Genomic DNA, 20494 nt, shown 5'->3' on the forward strand with positions numbered 1-20494 from the left:
TGCTCTGTACAGGATGAAAACATTACAAACACATTTTATATGCTGGAGTCCAGCCCATCCTAGCTGTGTATTCAATTCCTTATGTCATGGGAGAGGAAAGGAAGTGTTTGTTAGCCCAAGTTCAACAGCACTTTGGTAGCAATCTATTAACAGCCTGTTGGTGTTTGGATTTGCTCTGGTACAGGATGAAGATATCACAAACACATTTGATATGCTGGAGTCCAGCTTGAGCAAGAAAACCTTGCTGAAATACCTATCAATGTCAATTTTATTACATCAGGTTATAGCAGTATTGTTACATCTAGTGGTTTGGTAACACACTTCAGCACCTTACAGGATAATAGGGTGTGGATTGGTCGCTTGTTTAGCATATGACACCCAGTGTCTGGTTCTGGTACTCCAGCTCTCTGGCACAGTATCTGAGCTGACTTCACACTAATGTGGCAAGAGCCTGGATGTTGTGAGAGCTTTCAGTGGTTCTATGGGTGGCGTGGTGGTTTCTGACACTTCTGTCTGTGAGGTTGTGCTGAGCCTTAACCATGTGGCTGTGGAAGGCCCAGACTGTTCGGATAGCAAGGATGCAGACCACAAAGCTGGCAAAGTACAAACAGGCAGCAGCGACACCAAAAAGGCCGACGGCTGCATCACCACCCTGGACCACACAGTTCATTGAGGTGTAACCACGTCGTGCATACAGTCTCTCACGCCTCTTGCAGACTTCTGTGGAGTTCACTTGGCTGACAAAATGCAGGTAGAGGCCAACTGCTATGATGTATGATGTGCCAGCCAGCAGGTTGAAGGCACATTCACCTACCAGCAGCCCCACCCTCAGCTGCTGGATGGGTTTTGCCCCCACAACAAGGAAGACAAGGGTAAGTACTCCTGCTGCTAAGCTGAAGGAGACTCCACCATACACGCAAGGAGCTCTCATCTGGGTGAACTGCATGTCTAGCTCCCTCACCTCCTGGAGCTCCGTGCCTTCAAAGGGGCTGTATGCTGAATTCAGGTTAAAGGATCCGAGGCCAAAACCGCCAAAGGATGTGAAGCCTGCAACAGAGGCTTGGGCAGCAGCCACACAAATCAGCACGAGGATGTTAACCGTGATTTCCACGAACTTCAAAATGCCTGTAAGGAGCCAAAAGATGGGAACAGGTGTAAAAATCTTGTGCAAAACGAGGGTGACAGAAGTACACCAGAAGCACAGGCAGAAGGCACTATTACTGAGGTAGTCTTCTTGGCTAGAGCTATGGAAGAGCTCTGCTTTAATAAAAAGCAAGAGCTCTTGTGAGCGTGTTTCAGAGGCTGGGCAAGTGACTCAAAAAAAGATTGTAGTGTGCTTGATAAATGGATCTTCATGTGGGGGAAGAAATCCATAAAAATTTTACTGTGCTTGTGTTATTGCCAAGCTAAGCACACAGGGATTGCCTTTTGGCCTGTAACTACTTGGCATAAATACATTGAGCAAGAAATACCCAGTATGAACAAAATCCTGAGCTGAAAAGGGATAAAAACCTACGAAGGTTCTAATGGCTTACAATTGTGCAAGTTCTTTGGGGTTCTTTAAAACTTCTTTACTGCGTTAACTTACACTTTCTTTTTTTTGGTCAAAGTTTTTATTAATTTAAACTTTTCTAAGGAGATGAAACCTCCTTCAGAGATAAAAATTTCTTTATGGATCTGAAGCAGTTCTTGATCGCAGCAAAAAAAGGAAAGAGGAGTGAAGGAGGCAAAAATCCCCTTATATGCAGAGGTAAATTAATTGGATACTGTCATGAGGTCTCTTCTACACTCCTACCTTCAGGAAAAAGCTTTATGACTCCTGAGCTGACTCTTCTTGTTCTTATGTTATGCTACAGTTAAAGGTAACCAAGGATTTTTAAGGGGGTGAAGGGAAGGAAGTGGATAAATGACTTCTTTTTGTTCCACCAGATAGGTGCAGCATCTGTTAGATAAATCTGATTATTCTATGACAGCTCACTAGGGGTCAGACTAAGATTAGTAAACGTGATGGATGTTGCACCATAGCATAGCATAGCTAGAGTTGCCTATTCTGGAAATTAAACCCCCTAGTGTATCATGCATGTTGCTCCTTGAGTTCTTAAATTAATTACAGAATGGTGAATCTTATTTCATGCAGTCTGACAGCCAAGAGCATAAGCAGCCAAACACCATGGTGCTATATTTGTCTTTAAAGTGGGGCAGATTCTGCAGTTTGCATACAGATTTGCATTTGATGCTGCTACCATTGATCACTGTGGTGTTTTGAGCAATGGCTCAAACGCTGTCAAAGCTGTATGGGCTGGAAAATAATGAGCTGAAGCAGCATGCAGGGTATTTAGACAAATTCCTCTTGCATTGCCAGGTGTTTCTAATCAAAGGAAGCCAGTGACAGCCACTATTGAAGGATTATTGGGTATTCACATTCTGCCCCTGTATTTCCTTCACAGGCTGAGGTAATGAGCATCTTCCTGCTGCTGCTTCTTGCTTTTCATGGGAAGGTGTTTGCCAATAGTTTGACAAGAATCTTTGGCCACTTCATAAGTTCTCTGCTTCCTCTTGTACCCAGATTGGTCTTAGTTCTGCTAGTGCAGCTGTAGGTAGGTACCAAGCCCATTCAGATCATGGCCTTGCAGACTATTCCAGAAGTACAAAGAGATGCACTGATAATGGTGGCAACACCTAGGAAGAGAATATCTGATGCTCAGTACATTTGACATTGTGTGTGTATATATATATGTATGTATGTATACACAAGTGCATTCACATAGAGATTTCACATTCTTGAAAGAATTAAGTAGAGCAGTCAGAGAAGACAAAGTGCTGTTTTTGAGGAGGAGATAAGTGTGGAGTTAAGTGTGTGTGTTCTTCAGAAACAGTGTTGATTTCTGCATGACCAGTGTGCCTTTTCCTTGACACTTCCTCACAACCATTTCTGTGAAGCAAAGCAATAACCATGCTGGTTACCAAATCTGTTCAGGAGGCTTGACCTATTTCAAAGGAAATATTTGTGAAGGTACATGTAAAGAGAAATTTAAATCTTGGTCCATGAGACAGGATTGGGAACTCCTTGTCCCAAATTCAAACTGCAGCCAAAAGGCTCAATGTTTTTAATGGGCACAGAGTCATTACTTCACCAGCACCGTTCAAAATATTGTGAAAGAATAATAGCTGTACAGGACATTCGTTGGAACTGGATCAGATATTTTTGTCTGCTCAGCTGAGTTGTACAATATGCCTCCCAAAAACAGGGAGTCAACTTAGGTCCTCAGGGCCCTTACTGTTTGACACAGAAGGCCACCGCCCTTTTTAAGGGCTGACTACTGCTTTCATAGATGCTCCATCAGGAAGCAGTTCTTACCAAGTCTACAGGGAGGAAAGCCTGTTTGATTAAAGGAAACATAAATTTTAAGTGTTTGGGAACTTAGAAGTTGGGAATTCATGGTCAGTCAGTCTTCTATCATTGTGTTCAGAATTTCCTTTTGCTCTGGGACTGGTGTGGCACTCTGATCTGTTGAGCATCAACTCTTCCTGTACATTAGTTTGCTGTGCTTCTGAAAAAGGCAATTTTCTGCTGTTGTTTTCAGCACCTGCTGCTAACCTCCCCACATTTATAATAATCCCAATCCTCAATGACACTGCTCCAAATCTTTATTCACATAAATTCTGTATGCAGTTCCTTAACTTCTGATTGGTAGTATCACAGTAGGGCTGGCAGAATGTGTCTGCTCATGGAATCATAGTATCACAGTATAACTAAGGTTGGAAGAGACCTCGAGGATCATCGAGTCCAACCTATAAACACAGACCCCATGACTAGACCATGGCACCAAGTGCCACGTCCAATCTCCTCTTGAATGCCTCCAGGGACGGTGACTCCACCACCTCCCTGGGCAGCACATTCCAATGGTGAACGACTCGCTCGGTGAAGAACTTTCTCCTCACCTCGAGTCTAAACCTCCCCTGGCACAGCTTGAGACTGTGTCCCCTTGTTCTGGTGCTGGTTGCCTGGGAGAAGAGACCAACCCCTTCCCGGCTACAACCACCTTTCAGGCAGTTGTAGAGGGCGATGAGGTCACCCCTGAGCCTCCTCTTCTCCAGGCTAAACAATCCCAGCTCCCTCAGCCTCTCCTCATAGGGCTTGTGTTCAAGGCCTCTCCCCAGCCTTGTTGCCCTTCTCTGGACACGTTCAAGTGTTTCGATGTCCCTCCTAAACTGAGGGGCCCAGAACTGGACGCAGTACTCAAGGTGCAGCCTAACCAATGCAGAGTACAGGGGCACAGTGACTTCCCCGCTCCTGCTGGCCACACTATTCCTAATGCAGGCAAATGACAAATATGATCAGTGTAGGTTTACTGTATTTTTAACTGCAGCAGAAGATGCCTTAAAATGACAGCCTTGAAAAAATATTAGGGGATTCAGGGTAGACAGGTTTTGTATGTACTTAGACAGTTTTCATGTATGTCTGCTATAGGACTGATTGGAGTGACTAAACAATGGAAAAAAGATTCATTAGCAGCTACTCCACCAGTTATATACATCACACAGTTTAACTTTAAAAAAAAAAAAGCATAATTAGAAGTGCAATAACAAAAGCCTCCTGTATTAAAGAAAATCCCCAAATGATAAGCAGTATGTAGAACCAGCTAGGAATTACAAGTCTACAGTGACAGCCAGCAGGGTTTGTGAAAATAGCAAAGAGCTTGTGGAAATCTTTTAAGGCTTTGTGCATTCATGAGGGCTTTGATGGAAATATTAAGCCCTATAGTATGTTCAGATCTTGATCCAGACAGCCCCAAAGCCTCATGCAACCTGTGATATTTAAAGCTGATACCTAATCCGACTGTACTAGTACAAACAGGATGGACAGACATGAGAAATAAGAAATAACAGGGCAGGTAAGTTTTGAATCTTAGCTCTGTCTAGGTATGCTAGCACACACATACTGACCTGCTCCTAGCAGTATATTGCTAGATGAAAGGACTGAGTTAAAAGCCATACTTCTGAGTCTGTGCTGCCATTCCTGCTTTCACAGGCTGATTAGCTCTGGCATCTTAAGAGTTATAGCTGCAGAAACTAGACTGCCAAAAGGTCTTCCTATGGGAAAGTTACTTATCTCTACAACTATTCCCTAATCCTGTGCAACAATGAAGACACTGCAAGACTTGAGTGTGAAAGGACAAAAGGTCTGAATATCTTAGAATTCCACTGGTTTGGTGGGTTTTGATTTGGTTGCTTGGGGTTTTTTTCAGTTGGGATTCCCACCCCCACCCCCTGCTTTAGACAGATCTCAAAATCTTGGGATCTATCTAAAATGTTACTGACCTGTATTAAAATCATCACAGTGAACAGTTCACTTGGTGTGAACTAACCTGCTCCATACCAAACAAGTAACAAGATTCACTTCTATTTCCTTTTTCATGCTTCTTTCCAGCACTGTTTTTCAGTAGTGAAGGTGAGGAGAATGGCTGCAATCTAAAATCCAGTGGCTGTTGCTGGAGCTTTCCAGAAAATTGTTTCATTCATTCCATAAAATTCTGCAATAGATAGTACCTTCAAAGTGTCATGCTTGTTAACTTTGAATTCAGGTAGATGCTTTGCTATTGCCTAGCATTAGACACTTCCATGGGCTGTTTAAAAAAATTAAAATAGCAGGAAACAATTCAACCCTTTTCTTGTGTGCTGCTGTGTTTTCCTGCAACTTCAGCAACTTGAAGTGACTCACAGTCTATCTGAAGAACAATCGTGTTGGCATGAGTTTAGCCGGGGGAAAAAAAAGTCAGGATCATAGAAAACACAGAAACTCTCTTTTTCAGGTGATTGTGAGCTGTTAGATCTGCATGCTCTGCCTCATGAAACTACACTGCAGCTGAATGTGAGGTACCTAGTAACTCAACTGTGTGCTCAAGTCTCACGTCAGAAGCTGTGAAGAGGCATTTTCATCCCAGCATTATGGCAGGATTACAGTATGTGTGCCTATGTGTGTACAAACAGTGACATAGTTTGTGTTTGTTCCTCTGTTTCTGCAGCTGACAAGACTCAAACTGTAGGACAGTCAGTTCTGACTCTGCTGAACCTACCCTAATAGAGGAGAGCCATCAGAGTGTCTCACTCTACTGCATCTTAGCATGGTAGTCACTTTTTTCCACTTCTGTTGACTACACATGGACTCTTTCCAAGGAAAAGACTCTTCTGGTACCATTCTCTCCCCTTGAATTAACATCCCTATGTACTTCTGAGATATTTTATGTTCATCATTCTCCATTCTGGCTTGCTTTCTCCCTTTGCTTCCTCTGCAGGTCACATACTGATGTGACCAGCAGTATACATCTGGCAGCCCAGGGCATGCCCAGCTGCCCCTCTCAGACACCTGGACTCAGCAGCAGGGCAGCAGCACTGGGATTTGCACAGGTCAGTGGCGCCTGTGTCATATCCCATTAGGGGTTACTCCAGGAGAAGGGAGGAGAGGAGTGAGAGGCTACAACACATGCATTAAAAAAAATCATTCTCCCAACCATTCTCACTGAAAGTTGGGGGAGCTTTCTGTTTTTCAGAGGTAATTTTTTTTCCTCTCAAAGGAGCAGACAAGTATTTTGACCATATATATAGTGACTTACAAAAGCAGCAGTCAGTCCTGAAAAGGATGTCAAAGGCTAGTGCAGGTTTCACATTCTTCAGAATGAAGGCACAGCTCAATGTGCGGTTTTGGTTACCTCTGCTGAACTGAGGTGATGGCAGGAGGAATAGATCAAGAGGAAGGTGGAAAAAATGTCAAAGAAAAGAGGGGGTTTCTTCTGCTTTTGGAAGGGGACAAAAATGTAACAAGTGAGGAGGAAGAGTGAAGAACTGAGCAAGGGAAATGAAATGGAGAAAACAGTCACAACATTAAAAATAGTACATCTGGATGCAAAGTATTAGCACACCTTGCTATCACTATTAATTCCCTCATGTATGCCAGTACACAGCAAGAACTTAGTGAAACCAGTTAAAAGAATTCAGCCAACTTCACTGATGCAGGCTCAGGGCAATACACATCTTTGTCATAAACAAACAACCCTCCTCCCCCCATCCCACCACTGGTTTTGTAGGTTTCAGTCTTCTTCAGCCAGTGGGGAGATTTAGCTTTCACTGAATTATGCTAAGTGGCATGTACATGCCAAACACATTTATAGTAATGTGAGAAATCTTTCTTCATGGAAATTGATAGAAAAATAGTTAACAACTGGGAAATTGAATGATTTATGTACTTTAGAAAGAAACATTATTATTATATTTTAGTAAGTTGCCCCTCTTTACTCAAAATAGCCACTCCATGAGGAAATCTCAAAAGGAGATCTCCTGTTTTATACTGTCCCATCCTCTAAACAGGGCTGTTCAATTTTCACAGGAAAGGGTGGACCTTATTTGTAGAACTACTGCATCAGCCTCTATCCCCATAGTTTCCCATCACTGTTTGACACAAAGACTTACTTGCCATCAAGAAAGCTTAGGTACAACCCAGCCTGTGCCTGGGAACAACAACTTTGGTTGACTTGTTCCCAGTAGTTCTTTAAAGCATAATTTCTAGCATGTTTCTGATTTCTCTCCTGTTAACCAAGCATGAGTCACCCTTCATGATCTTGGAAAGGATGGAAAGCAAAAGGTCTTGCATTAAATTGTAGCACTTGGCAATACTGATTTAAATACAACAGCTGTAAATGGCTGTGTGTGTATTTGTAACACAGGTTGGTCTCTACACGGTGATCTCACATGCTGCGTTTCAGGAAACGGCCTTTTTTGCCTGATGTACCCATGGTCTTTTCAAACAGTAAATGAGTAGTTTGTAACAAAAGAAACTTGCAGGAGTTTTTGAAAAAAGAGTTCAGAAAACAATGAAAACCCCTTGATGCTTAGGCCAACTTTCCATAGCCACTCCCTCCATTTGAACTGAAACGGAGCCACCTTTACAAAGTCCAAAGATTGGAGTGTTATTGCTCTTTAAGTAATTATAGTCTGGCTGAAGGCAGGCCAGGTTGGAGGCTTCTGTGAACCTGAGCTTCTCATTCACTTTACCAGTTGTAGGCTGTCACACTTGGTTAGCAACATTCCTGCCTGGGCGGATTTTCCTTCTTTACACAAGCTAAGATCTTCTGCTCAAGAAGTGGAGCTGCATTCAATAAATACTCTGCTGTATCAATTAACTTTGAGAGACACCTCCTAAAAGAGAAGAGTTTTTCTTGCTTCCCAGAATTTGGGACAGTTGTGGGGAAAGATAAACCTAGTGGTCTTCCAATCAAGATGGTGCAAGTCCTGTTCTATAGTGGTGGAAAACACACTTCACTAAGATTTCCCAGTCAGGAAGTGCAGACTAGAGTCTAACACATACCTAACAGCTAACATCAACTTTGCTAGTTATCTTCCCCTGCCAACTTGAGTGACTCTTCTCAGCTGTAGTTCTCCCCTGTCTGAAAATAATAGTGTACATGTTAGCACAGGGCCAAATGGGGGATGAAAAAACCTTGATATAAAGACTTGGGCAGAGTGAAGTCCCATATTTTGGCAGGGTAATGGTTTGCTAAAGGGAACATTTAGCATCTGCAGCTAGTGTAGTTCCCCTGTATGTTTTTATAGAACTAACTGCTCATGGCTATTTATATTGCACAGCAAACAGGAGTTACCTTCAAGTGAAATACTTCAGAACACAGAAGTTACCTGCAGCTCTTTCACTATACCTTGTTTACTGTGTAATTTTCATGATGCATTTTCAGTAACTGGTATTATGTTAATCTGTACAGCTCCATCCAATTCTCACAACTAATATCCTCTGTCTTCACAATTACAGGATTAAAAAACTGGATGACAAATTCAGTCTGTTAGTCATCCTGTTTCAAATACATTTTGTAACAGCTAGGGGTGGGAAACCATCCACTTACTATAAGACTTTAGGGGACCTCAGTGCTCCCTTCCTAACAGCAGAAATATGTTGAAATTAACTGCCACAGGAACAGTGTCTGACAGATTTGAGGACAATTTAAAGGAGCAGAGTATGGCAGACTGTATGGGCAAAATGTGAAGAAGGTGACTACAAAATACAGTAATTTCTAATCCCATTGGATGCCTCCATAGAAATGTAAGGATCCTTCTGACCACTGCTGAAAAGACCTAACATATACTGCTGAACACACTTGTCAAATGCTTGGTTTTTATCTACAAAGTTATCTGCATTCTGTGCATTTAATGACCCTTCAGAGGCTTTGAATGTACAGAACTGTACCTACAGCATGTATTTTACTTCAGTCCAATGCCTCTTGCTAGACCACTAGTCTTCCCCAATATTTCCACAGCATTAGAAAGGTTGTAAGTACTCAGCAAAATACTTTTCCCCTTCTGTTCCTAAATCCAGCTCCAAGCAGAAAAGTATCAGGACATAACAGAGACACATAGAAGCAGAATAATGATTATGAACAATGAGATAAATCAAACTCAGTGTCTACCAGTGTGAACCCTATGTTCAGGGTGACTTTTCATCTCAGTATTTTTTCTAGTCTATGAGGTTTTTGCCAGCATGTATAGCTACAGGGCAAAAATTGAACTGTTCTGTAAAAACAACAGTTTATAAATGTTTACATTTGAATTAATGCTGGTTTGTTAAGGCATGAACATATCCTGGAGAAAGTCATTGTTACTCCCTCATTTCCTCCTCCAAACAAATTCAGTTTGTTATTTCCTCCTGGCTATGCTTGAAATTTGAGACTTTTCTTGTTGCTAACCATAATGCTGTCTTTTTCTGAGAGGAAATTGGTCTGAAGGTTTTAACAATTCTGGATGTTAAAATGTAGGCTGAAGGCATGATTGTTTGGAAGAGCCTACAACATGCTTCAGAAATCTGATGCTATTCATAGTGCAAAGCTGTATTCATGGCAGCGAAGAACAGAGATTCAGTTATACTTGTTTCCCCACAGACTGTTTTCTAACCTTTTCAGTGTTGTCTCTATTAAATGCCAAGTGGGTTGAAGATTTTTTTTTTACAAGTTATTAGCTCAGAAATTATGACCAGTACAGTACAGTTCTCTACATGGCAAAAGTGCAGGCATTTCCTAAGCCATATACTGACCAAAGATAGGAGAAACTTAGTTTACCTTTCATGTTTATGCAAAACTGAAGGAAGTATCTCTGGCCAGCCTGATCTAGTGTGAGGTGTCCCTGCCCCTGGCAGGGGGGTTGGAACTAGATGATCCTTGTGGTCCCTTCCAACCCTGACTGATTCTATGACTCTGTGATTATTATGGCATTGCACTGCTCTACCTATTTCACACCAATATGCATAATGAAATGGCAAGTTTTCAAGGTCAAGTGACCAAACATCTATGACCAATTTAAGATCTGCTATTCAGTCTTGGGTTTGACTCAGATTCTGCTCTCTTAAGGTGAAAGAAGCAGCATTGCAGCCAAAAGCACTGAGTGGTTATATTTTCAAAAGGCCCAAAAGGCAAATATATTTTCAGATTCCACATTTCTACAGCAAAGAGAGAACTAAGAATTTTTACCTGTGTTGCTAAAAGCAAGCTGAGTTGTTTTGTTCTGAAAGAGTTCTTGCTCTAATTACACCCTGGCCAAAAACTCTTGTCTTTATCAATGTGTGCTGCTTTAAATGGCATGCATTATTGTGCAGAAGTTGGGTGTTTTTTTTTCCACAAGCATTAGTTCTTTAGTTGATAAAAGGTTTGTCTTTATCAAGAACAGTTTATTTCTAATTCCCATATAATCATGTAGAGCATCTAGACAGCTTGACACCAGTCCATAGGCGGTTCCTTAAGTTTCCCCTCACTACTACAGAAACACAAGGGGGCAGACTTTGTTTTTGTGCCCTCCTGAATCTAGTATGTAGATCCACTTGTGTAATGTCCCTATGGAAAAAAACCCACAACCAAACATACAGAAACTAGACATAAAGATAGCATAAGCATAACAGGGAAGAGTCAAAAGTTCATTCAAAGGAAGTCACCTGAAAGAAGCAGTAGATAGATGAAGAAAGGCAGTCCAATGGGTAGTGCTCTTAAATGACCTAAGTTCCTGTGAGATAAAAGATCCTCTCACAGGTTAGGAGTAGTTAAAGAGTAAGAAGAAACAAATAGTTTTCAAACAGTTAGGAGAGAAATCTCTGGGTTTTGCTGGCTGACACTGTCTGTGCCTGCTAACAGTCCATTGGGAATGGGGCTTTAGAGTCAGAGCTGAAGACCTAGGGGCTACATGGTAGGCATTTTGTGGGGAGAAGTACTTCATTTTAGCTCAAGTTTGGGACAAAGGACCACAGTTACACATCACCCTTGGACTTAGTTTTACCTGAAAGAAATACAGTTTGTGCATCCTGAGATTGCTTTGCAACATGGCCCAAGGAGCTCTAAGTGAGTACTCCAAGGAAATCCATGCAAAAGTACCCACAAAAATAACACAGTAAGTGCACAAAGTAATGAATTGAAGAGAGTGGAAAGTGAAATGGTGAAATCTGTTTTCATAATCACAACAAAGTCTTACTGACTGCCAACTGTAAAAGAGGTAGGCTGCTGGGAACTCAAGCTCTTGAACAATCATTGTTTTGTTAAGCAACCTCACACTTCATGCATGTACACAAACCACACCCATCTACACAGCACACAGATGGGCTCTCTACAAGTCCTTTCCACTCAGGAAAGACATAAGCTAGCCTTCTCTGAAAACATTAGCTCAGTGGTCACTAATTATTAAACACCACACAAAAAAGCTAGGAAGCATAGGGTTAGGACTACAGAGACACAACATTTTATGCAGGTCTCTGATTTGTTTTGGAATTTGTCTTGGATTCTCAGTCCATTTTTGATGAGCCCATCTCAAAAAGGTACAATGGATATGGAAAAGGTATGAGGCTGGCAAGCTAAGAGCAACTGGAAAAACTTCGTTCTGGATGACAAACCTAACTATTCTTTAGTCTGTGAGGAAGCAATAGGAACACAGTGACAGAGAGAAAGGGAAGAGTTTGCTCTACAATCATAAATCTCATGGAGAAGCAAAATACTGCCTCTTCAAGTGGTACAAAACCTGTAGAACTTTGATAATCTGGAGGCCAAACATTCAAAAGGGGATTCAGAAAAGGTTTAAATAAATTTGATAGGGCTGTAAAGTCATATTAAGTGTAACAGAAGTGAATGCAGTTCTCCAGTTCAGAAAATTCCACCAATCTGAGGTTTGCAGAGTATTCATAGAATCACAGAATTGTCAGGGTTGGAAGGCCATGGGCAGGGACACTTTCCACTATATCAGGTTGCCCAGAGCCACATCCAGCCTGGCCTTAACTTCTAGGGATGGGGATTCCACCACCTCTTTGGGCAACCTGTTCCAGTGTCTCACCAGCCTTACAGTAAACAACTTCTTCATAATGTCTAATCTAAATCTCCCCTCCTCTAGCTTGGATCCATTCCCCCTAGTCCTATCACTACCCAACACCCTAAAAAGTCCCTCACCAGCTTTCTTGTAGGCCCCCTTAAGATACTGGAAAGCCACAGTAAGGTCTGCTTGGAACCTTCTCTTCTCCAAACATGAGGATAGCTCACTCTGTACTGGCCCAACCTCTTTTGGCCCTCCTAAATTTGCACTCTGGTACATAGTTTGAAAAGATGTGTAATTAAATGCCTTACATGTTCCAGTACTACTATGCACGTGATCCTACCTGAATAGCTTTGAAATAGATATTGCTCATAAAACACTTGAACGTTCTTTTTCCCTTCTGTTGTCACGATGAAAGGATTAAAAGGAGCAGAATGTTTTGAAGTTTCTTAGATAGTATCAAATGTCTCCACTGGCTAAAGGGATCGGTATTAATTGTTTTTTCCATTGTATCTGGATTTGGTTTATTTTCTTAACGTGGTTGTGGGGGTAAAACCTGCAACATGGCTGTGGGGGTAAAACCTGCCTGCAGCTAAGATGTTTGAAGGATCCCTGCCTATTTCTGAAACTCAGCTTCAGTGTTTTGGGATATTGTTGGCAAAAAGCATGGCTGAAGAGGGAAGTATCTGGGTGGAACAAATACTTTTCAGAGCTCTGGTTGTTTAGAATTCCCCTGCAGTTTGCCAAACCAGTCAAGGTGCACAAAGAACATAAGTATATTTCCTGGGCAAAATGAAACAATAACAACCACCCCACAGTGAAAGCAGACTGATGTGTATGGTCAGAAACTGAAGTTCATATTTCAGTTGCTGCTTTGGAAAAGACTGTGCTACATCACTTGTTTCATACCAGTTTACTTCAGAATTATGATGATAGGGAAGGGGGATTTTACCAGAGCACTGATAAATCATTGGTGAAGGAAAGGGATGGTTAAGAAGTATTTAGAGGAAGCCATAACATGTGAGTTGGAGCTCACATGTACTGACATCCAGTAAACAATTCACGTAGCTTTTAATTTATAACATTTACTGTGACTGCAGGGATTTGAGAATTCTGCGTAACAGTTCTAGGAAATCCTTAATCTTTTCACATCAAACTGGGGAGTAGCACTCCCCTAATCTTATCAACCTTCAATATGCGTTCATTTAAAAAAATTAAACTCCTAATAAAAGGCTTTATCATCTACATGATTTATTTTTCCCCTTCCACTGCAAGCTCAGACATTAAATTTTTGGAAAATACTGAGCAACACCTGGGGGATGGGTGGGAGTGCAATCATCATCAACTGATGCATCCGAAACTAGGCCATTGTGAAAATGTTAATGATGTTTCATGCACTGAAAGAAGTTAACATGGGGGCGAAAAACCCCAGCAAGTCACACTAAGCTATCTGTTAAGTCTAAACAGCCAGTGAAACGGAAAACTAAAAATAACTTGTCACTTTCTTTTTCCAATTTTGTGATAAAGCATGGAATTTTCTAGAGCTTCTAAGACAAGGTAAAACAATTTGCTATTGTTGAAGAAGAGACCGCTGATAGAGTTTTATCAGGGATGAAATATCAGTATGGCTCTGCATTATTAAATACACTTGACTAACTGTTGGACTTAAACCTCAAGATGGAAAACCAACTGTGTTCAAGTACACAGCATATATCTGTAAGAGAAAATAGTTCAGCACACTCTTAAAATTGTTCATAGACTCACATACAGAGAACTATTTGTGTGCTATTTAACTTTTCCTCATGGAGTAAGGAAATAATCTAACATTATGTATTTTCATTTATATCCAACAACTAAACTCTTCATTAGTTTCTCTACTGGAGGACACTGAAAAGCTGTTCATAGACTCCAGCCAAAGACTTGGCACCCAGCTGCAAGTTTTAACTCAGGACTACAGTGGGCCTTTCCTATGAATAAGGTGAGAACTTGCATTGTCCTGGAAAAGGGAAAGCTTTAAAGGAGTAATGGATGCTTTGGCTTTTTTGTTTGTTTACAGGAATGAGTTTACTAAGTGTTAAGGCTGTTTTTCTCCCACAATAATGCTAATTTCTCTGCTTCTTGTAGTTACTTTCTAGCTAAGAAAAAATCAAGTTATTTTTCAAGAGCTGCTTTATAGGATTCCTGTCCATGAAACAGTTTTGTCTCCTGCAGTGTTGCTTTATAAAGATGTACCAGTGATGACTGGATTAAATCCACAATTGATAAAAAAACCTGAGAAGATTGTGTCAGAAATAAACTAGCATCAAAGCTTCAACAGCTATCTTTAAATTGCCTACAGATGCAAATATCTATTCCTAAATCCTAAAGGTTAACACTTGTTGCACAACCTGAGTGATTACCTACTCTGATGCTCTGGATGCATGTTCTGGAAGTGTGTTTTCAAATCTTTCCTTTAAGATGCCTAAAATGTGCTAGTAATCTGTAGTCATTAAATTGAACTCAGTTTCTGGTTTGGATTCTTTGACAGATTCCTCTATCTTTATTTTGTTGTGCTTCTAAACACAGAAACCAAAACCAAGACAAATCCTTCAAATGAGAGGGGTAAATGGCAGGCAGTAATAATCTCACATACCTCTTGTTGTGCATACCTTTGAACACTTCATTGAGAAGGTTTCCTTAGGAGGATAACACTCTGGTGGTGGGCTGAAATAGTCTCCTGCTGAGGTTTTAGAGCAGGCATCTGAATGAACAGTAGCAGTCCTGGAGTGCTGGCCAGGTTGGATGTCTTCTGTTGATCTACAACAGTTTAAACAACAAAGGTGTATTAATTACATCATGCTCTCTCTCCTGAACATTAGAACATGAGAAAGTGGAAGATGCTCCTATTAGTGGAACCAGCTAGTCTGCTTCACAGGTATCTCATCTTTTTTTTGTTTTTTGCTTGGATATTTTGAAAGCAACTATTCCCAATACTTGCATAAAGCCATGCTCATAAGGATATCTGCACTTTGATTATTCTTATTTGACAAACTCTGTACTCATGGTTGAAGTGTGTAAAGTAGCACAACTATGTCATGGGTAAGCATTTTATCATGTTGGTACTTCCAATTACCATGGCTCACAAAGATGCCTTTAAAAAAACAAACATCTGTTAAAAGAAGTAGATGAAGATTTTTTAAATGGAGGTTGGAGGGAAAGCCTATTTAATTATTTTTTTGAGGTAATTGATGATATTTAATGAGCAATCAAAAATTGATCCTCCCCACAAAATGATCAATTTCTTCTGTCTCCAATTAGACTCTTCCTTTGGATGCTTCACCTGGGATTGTCCACTTGGCTGCAATGACACACAGCTCCATGTCTGAAGCCTGATGATTTCTGAGGCTGGTGAGATTTAGACTGTCCTATTGGAGAAGTGCTATTTGCCTTTTTTAAACTGAGCTAACACTCAGGTTGAATGAAACATTGGTTGTAAATTGGTTTGTGTCTGGTCTAATTTAAATGTTCTCCCTCATCTGAAGAATCACACTATGCCTTTTTCAAGGTACAGCTATGTGATTTTTGTTATTAAAAGGTATTTCAGTCCTCATTCAGCATTACATTTTCAAAAGTCTTCTTCCTATTCATTTTTTATCTCTAATTTCTTATTCAGCATTTTCAGCTACAGTTTTGTTTCCTGCACTTCACTAAGGTTTACTTTAATCCACTTCCAGACTCTACTTACAAATATTATCTCATTCATCTACATTAAATCATGTTCTTTGTCATTTTTACATTTTAAGACATTTAATAACAAGTCCAATATGAACATCTCTGGTGTGTGGCTGCCAACAGCTCTACTTGGCCAAAACATTTCTGATTTTTCTGACCTTTGTCCTGCGTCTTGTGCAACTACCAAAGCATCCTGCGCAGCTGTGTCACATAAATTAAATAAACTGTGTGATTTATAAGACTTCCAGTTAACATGAAAGCAATCCCTTTGGTACTTCTGATGCAGCTGCTTCTCTCTATTGTATCCTGCTATTTGCCAGAAAACAAAACAACACAACAACAACAAAATTATCAAAAAACCTCCTAATGTTCAGCAACAAGAATATAATTAGGGAAAAAAAATCCTTTCTTTAAGAAGTATTTTTTAGGTGCTCTTTATTTTTTTTCCCCTCACAATGGCCACCTTTGCTCCTGTTTTTCTTCAAGATGTTCCTGTTCTGGCCAGTGCAACTTTTTCTCCTCAGTAATGAGATCATTATAGAAGTTTCAGACAGAAATGCATTTGGAACGCAGTCTGGCTAGAAAGCTTTCCTCATAAGGAGCGAAAGCACCAGGCGCCCAAATTACAGCTTCCACTACACATTTCCCATCTAATTCATTATAGTATCTGGAGGTCTTTTGGTCAATCAGCCTTAGAAAAGCAGCTGGTTTTGTTGTGAGAGCTAAGCAGGAAATGTTGGGATAGTGTTTGGCTCAACAAAACAGCAAGGGATGGAAATGTATTTGATTTGGTTGTAGTGAGGGCTGGTGCCCCCAGATTCTCAGCCTGACTCTTAAGAAACGCCACCATAGCTATTACCACTTTGTAGCCACCATCTCCCTTCCTCTAATCCCTGGTGGATACAAAGATGATCTATTGGACAATGATGATCTGTTGGCTTGTGATGTATCCACTAATTTTCAGACTGTGTTGAGTAATTTAAAACTGGCAGCAAAATCAGGATGTCCAGAGAAGTGCTTTAAGAAGTGGTGTTTTAATTTATAGCTATCCTTGCACAAATTGCTTAAATTCTGCTGTACATGAAAAATCCACACCAATATCCCAACACCTTTTTCTTTTTTTCCCCTCCACATAGTGCAGTTAATACATTCTTGGTATTTGCTACTTTCACCTCTAATATGTTCAAAGTAATTTAACTATATCCCCTCCTGATTTCAGCTTTTGCTAAGGACAGTGATTCTGTCTCTGAGGATGATTCTTAGGCTGACCTTTGTTCCCATTTATCTCCAATTCTTCATGGTTTAAGAGAGACAGAGGAAGAATTTATTAGCTATTTTCAAAATGCAATAGGATTAACACCATCCTAATGTTTTATACTTAGCCATCAGTACTCCTCCTAGTCCATGCAGTACTCTTCACTGATGCTTTTATTCTCATTCTGCTTTTCATGCTAAATGCAAGGGAGCATTTCAGTATGACAATTTTCAATAACATTAATTACATTTATCTCCTCTCCTTCCTTGCCTCCATTCTTAAATTGTCCTACAATCATGCCCGCAGAGACTAACTGGGAATGATGAATACCTTACTGCCAATTTGACAGTGGTGTTGAGAATTACAGACCTCTCTCCCACAATACAGTCACTCCAAGGAAAATCCTTAAAGGAAAACATCCTATGCTCACTTCTGATATGCTGTAGGCTGTCCAGGCTGGAAGTAGCAGTGTAATATCCCAAGAATGTATTTGTCACTTCAAACCTATTAGTTGTTCTGCTTATTGTGTTGACTGGGGCTGACCCACTATCAAGTGACGCAAAACAGCTGTAAGATACTTAAATACTTACTTACTAACTGTGATTACTGAAATTAATTTTGGTTTAGATTGATATGAATTTGTTCAGAGATGAACTGGAGCAGCTGGAGAGTTCAGTAAGTTCATCCCCATGCTGGTCTCCCATCATGTAGCATTCTCATTTAAGCAATGGTAAGCCATGTCTTGCTGTCACCTACTGACCAGCTTCTTCAGTAACTGTACTAAAACAAATGGCCATGCTTCACCTACTTGTGACCCAGCTTGGAGAATCATTTAGGTTGGAAAAGACCTTTAAGATCTTAAAGTCCAATCATTAACTCTGCACAGCCAAGTCCACCAATAAACTACGTCACTAAGCACCATATGTACATGTCTTCTGAATACCTTCAGGGATGATGATTCAACCACTTCCCTGGGCAGCCTGTCCCAGGGTTTGACAACCATTTCAGGAAATACATTTTTCCTGATGTCCACTCTAAACCTCTCCTGGCACTATTTGAGACCATTTTCTGCTAGTCCTATCACTTGTTACTTGGAAGAGCAACACCTTGCTACAACCTCTTTCAGGTAGAGAGCAGTAAGGTCTCTCTTGAGCTTCCTTATCTCCAGACACAACAACTGTTGCTTCGGCTGCTCCTTAGAAAACTTGTTCCTTAGACCATTCACCAGCTTCATTAACCTTCTTTGGATTACTTAAGCCAGTTAACCCCAGGAAAATCACAAGTCTGCCTGTGCTGCACAGCCTATCTTTCTGCCCCTTCTCAAGGTCAATATAAAGAAAAAGGTTAATTTTCTACGTGTAAAGTAGCTCCCTGATTCTAAAGGTGATGTGCTTATGCTTCATGATTTCAAGGCTGAGTAAATGCTTTCTTTATTGTAATATGAAAGTATTTAAAAGCAGGCAAAGATGATGACATACATTACAGACCTGTGGGGTTTCTCTAAGGTAATAAAGACATACCTTCCATTGTACGCGTAAAGTTTTCTCACTCTTCTGTCTTCCTCATATCCGTGGTTCTCATGGTGCCTGTTCTGCTTTTCCTGGTATCGCCTCCCGGCATGAGACATCTCGTTTTCTTACATGTATTCTTTCCTTCTAAAATAACTTCCTGAGCCACAGAAATAAAATTCCTTCATTTTATAGCTCTAGTTAAAAGTTACTCATTGACCAGCACTCACATTCATTTCATGCTGATTCAAAACTTAGTAGACTTCCTTAAAAAGAGAAGGAAGTAGAACCCTTTAAGCTACATACAAGTAACTTCACTAAAGGAGGAAGTTTTCCCTTGCATTTTTCTGTTAATTAAGGAATTGTAATACTTCTGTAGTAAATAATTATTGTGCTTAGCTTATTTTCTGGGTCTGCTCTGAATTTCCTACCCTTTGCTGCATGGACAAGGTGTGGTATCCACTAAGAACACGAATTTTGGCTTCTCTGGTGTTGTCTCTTATGCAAAACATTAACCTCAGCAAACGCCAGTGCATTCAATGAGAATGCATACAACTGCCATGGACAGCAGGCAAACCGAGAGTGCAGGTCACAGCAAAGGGCACAGCCTTTGTCCGGGAAGTTTCCAAGAGGTGGGCAACCATGGCTGTAAACAGAAGCAGCACCAAATGCCACCTGAGATCTGGATAAATGTTGGGTATGGGCAAAGCTGAGCCAGGCCAAAAAAATAATTGGTGAGAAAATACCTTTTTGATAATTTGTTATTAGATATTACAGGGATGTTATTTTCTGAAAGCGACTTTACACTTTTGTGTCCAGTACATTTAAGCCCAAACCCGTGAAATACAGAATTGCAGAGTTTAAACATCTAAGCAATCTTCATTTTCATTTGGCTTCATTGCAACTCTTCATCATTACTGCAGCAATGCCCGCAGTTGATTTAATTTTGACTGATCGAGCAGAGGACTTGCTTTTAATGACTTCCATCTCCTTTATTTGTACTTGGCTAACAAAGAGTGAGTGTCTTCTGCAGGAGATGAGGTCCTCTGCTCTGGGCCGAAGCCACTTAGCAAGAAGCAGCCCTGCACTTTTTCCCCACGGGCAGCTTTTGGTGTCGGTCCAGTCACCTCCACCCCACGACGACAGCAAGCCTTCACTCCCCGGGAGTGACCCTGCCGGTGGGGACCCGGCCCGAGGGCCCAGAGCTGAAGCCGCGTGCGCTGCCCCGTGGCTGACGCACACCCTACACCCTGCTGCGCCCCTCGATATCCATCCGCCGGACAGCAACGGCCCCGTGTCTCCCGTCCCTCGGCACCCAGGGGGCGAGAGTTAGCGCCCCCCCCCCCATCCCGCTGCCCCTCACCTGAGGGGAGCGTGCGGAACTCCAGCCCGCCTAACAGACGCTCCCGGGAGCAACTGGGCCCGCCATTCCTTCGTCCCTTCGTCTCTCCTTTCCTGCCCGCCCACCTGCGTCCTGCCTCCCTCCTAGGGCGGGCCAGCCCTTGGCGCAGGTGCTGCCATCCCGCCGGATCATGGCGCGGCGGGGCGTGCTCTCCTTGCTGGGGACGGAGAGAGGGGCACTGCCTGTCCCCTGGGCTGCTGTTTACCTGGATGGAATAAGGTCCCTGGTCGCTGTGCACCATAGTGTTGAGGAAGAATGTGGTAAGCAGTGCCCTAAGATCTA

The 20494-nt window shown here is 41.4% G+C and overlaps 1 protein-coding gene across 1 annotated transcript; it reads right to left on the reverse strand.

The window, feature by feature from the left end:
- Window positions 1-250: 250 nt before the first annotated feature.
- Window positions 251-20289, reverse strand: LOC137452529 (MARVEL domain-containing protein 3-like). The gene is made up of 4 exons (XM_068161016.1): window positions 20174-20289; window positions 18823-18970; window positions 14969-15132; window positions 251-1125 (listed from the first exon to the last, which is right to left on the reverse strand). The coding sequence occupies exons 2-4, from the start codon at window positions 18927-18929 to the stop codon at window positions 431-433; spliced, it is 966 nt and encodes a 321-aa protein (XP_068017117.1). The 5' UTR covers window positions 18930-18970; window positions 20174-20289; the 3' UTR covers window positions 251-430.
- Between the last annotated feature and the right edge of the window lie 205 nt (window positions 20290-20494).

This window comes from Melanerpes formicivorus, unplaced genomic scaffold, assembly GCF_026170545.1.
Source record: "Melanerpes formicivorus ecotype bairdi unplaced genomic scaffold, bMelFor1.0.p_v2 SCAF_55, whole genome shotgun sequence".
In the NCBI taxonomy this organism is placed as follows: domain Eukaryota; kingdom Metazoa; phylum Chordata; class Aves; order Piciformes; family Picidae; genus Melanerpes; species Melanerpes formicivorus.

Excerpts from the sequence above, each read along its gene's own strand:
- LOC137452529 (XM_068161016.1), bottom strand. The coding sequence starts at position 18,929 with ATGTCTCATGCCGGGAGGCGATACCAGGAAAAGCAGAACAGGCACCAT. Across the intron at positions 15,133-18,822 it reads CTTTACGCGTACAATGGAAG|ATCAACAGAAGACATCCAAC; the intron begins GTATGTCTTTAT and ends AAACTGTTGTAG. Across the intron at positions 1,126-14,968 it reads AAAGGTATGCACAACAAGAG|GCATTTTGAAGTTCGTGGAA; the intron begins GTATGTGAGATT and ends GGCTCCTTACAG.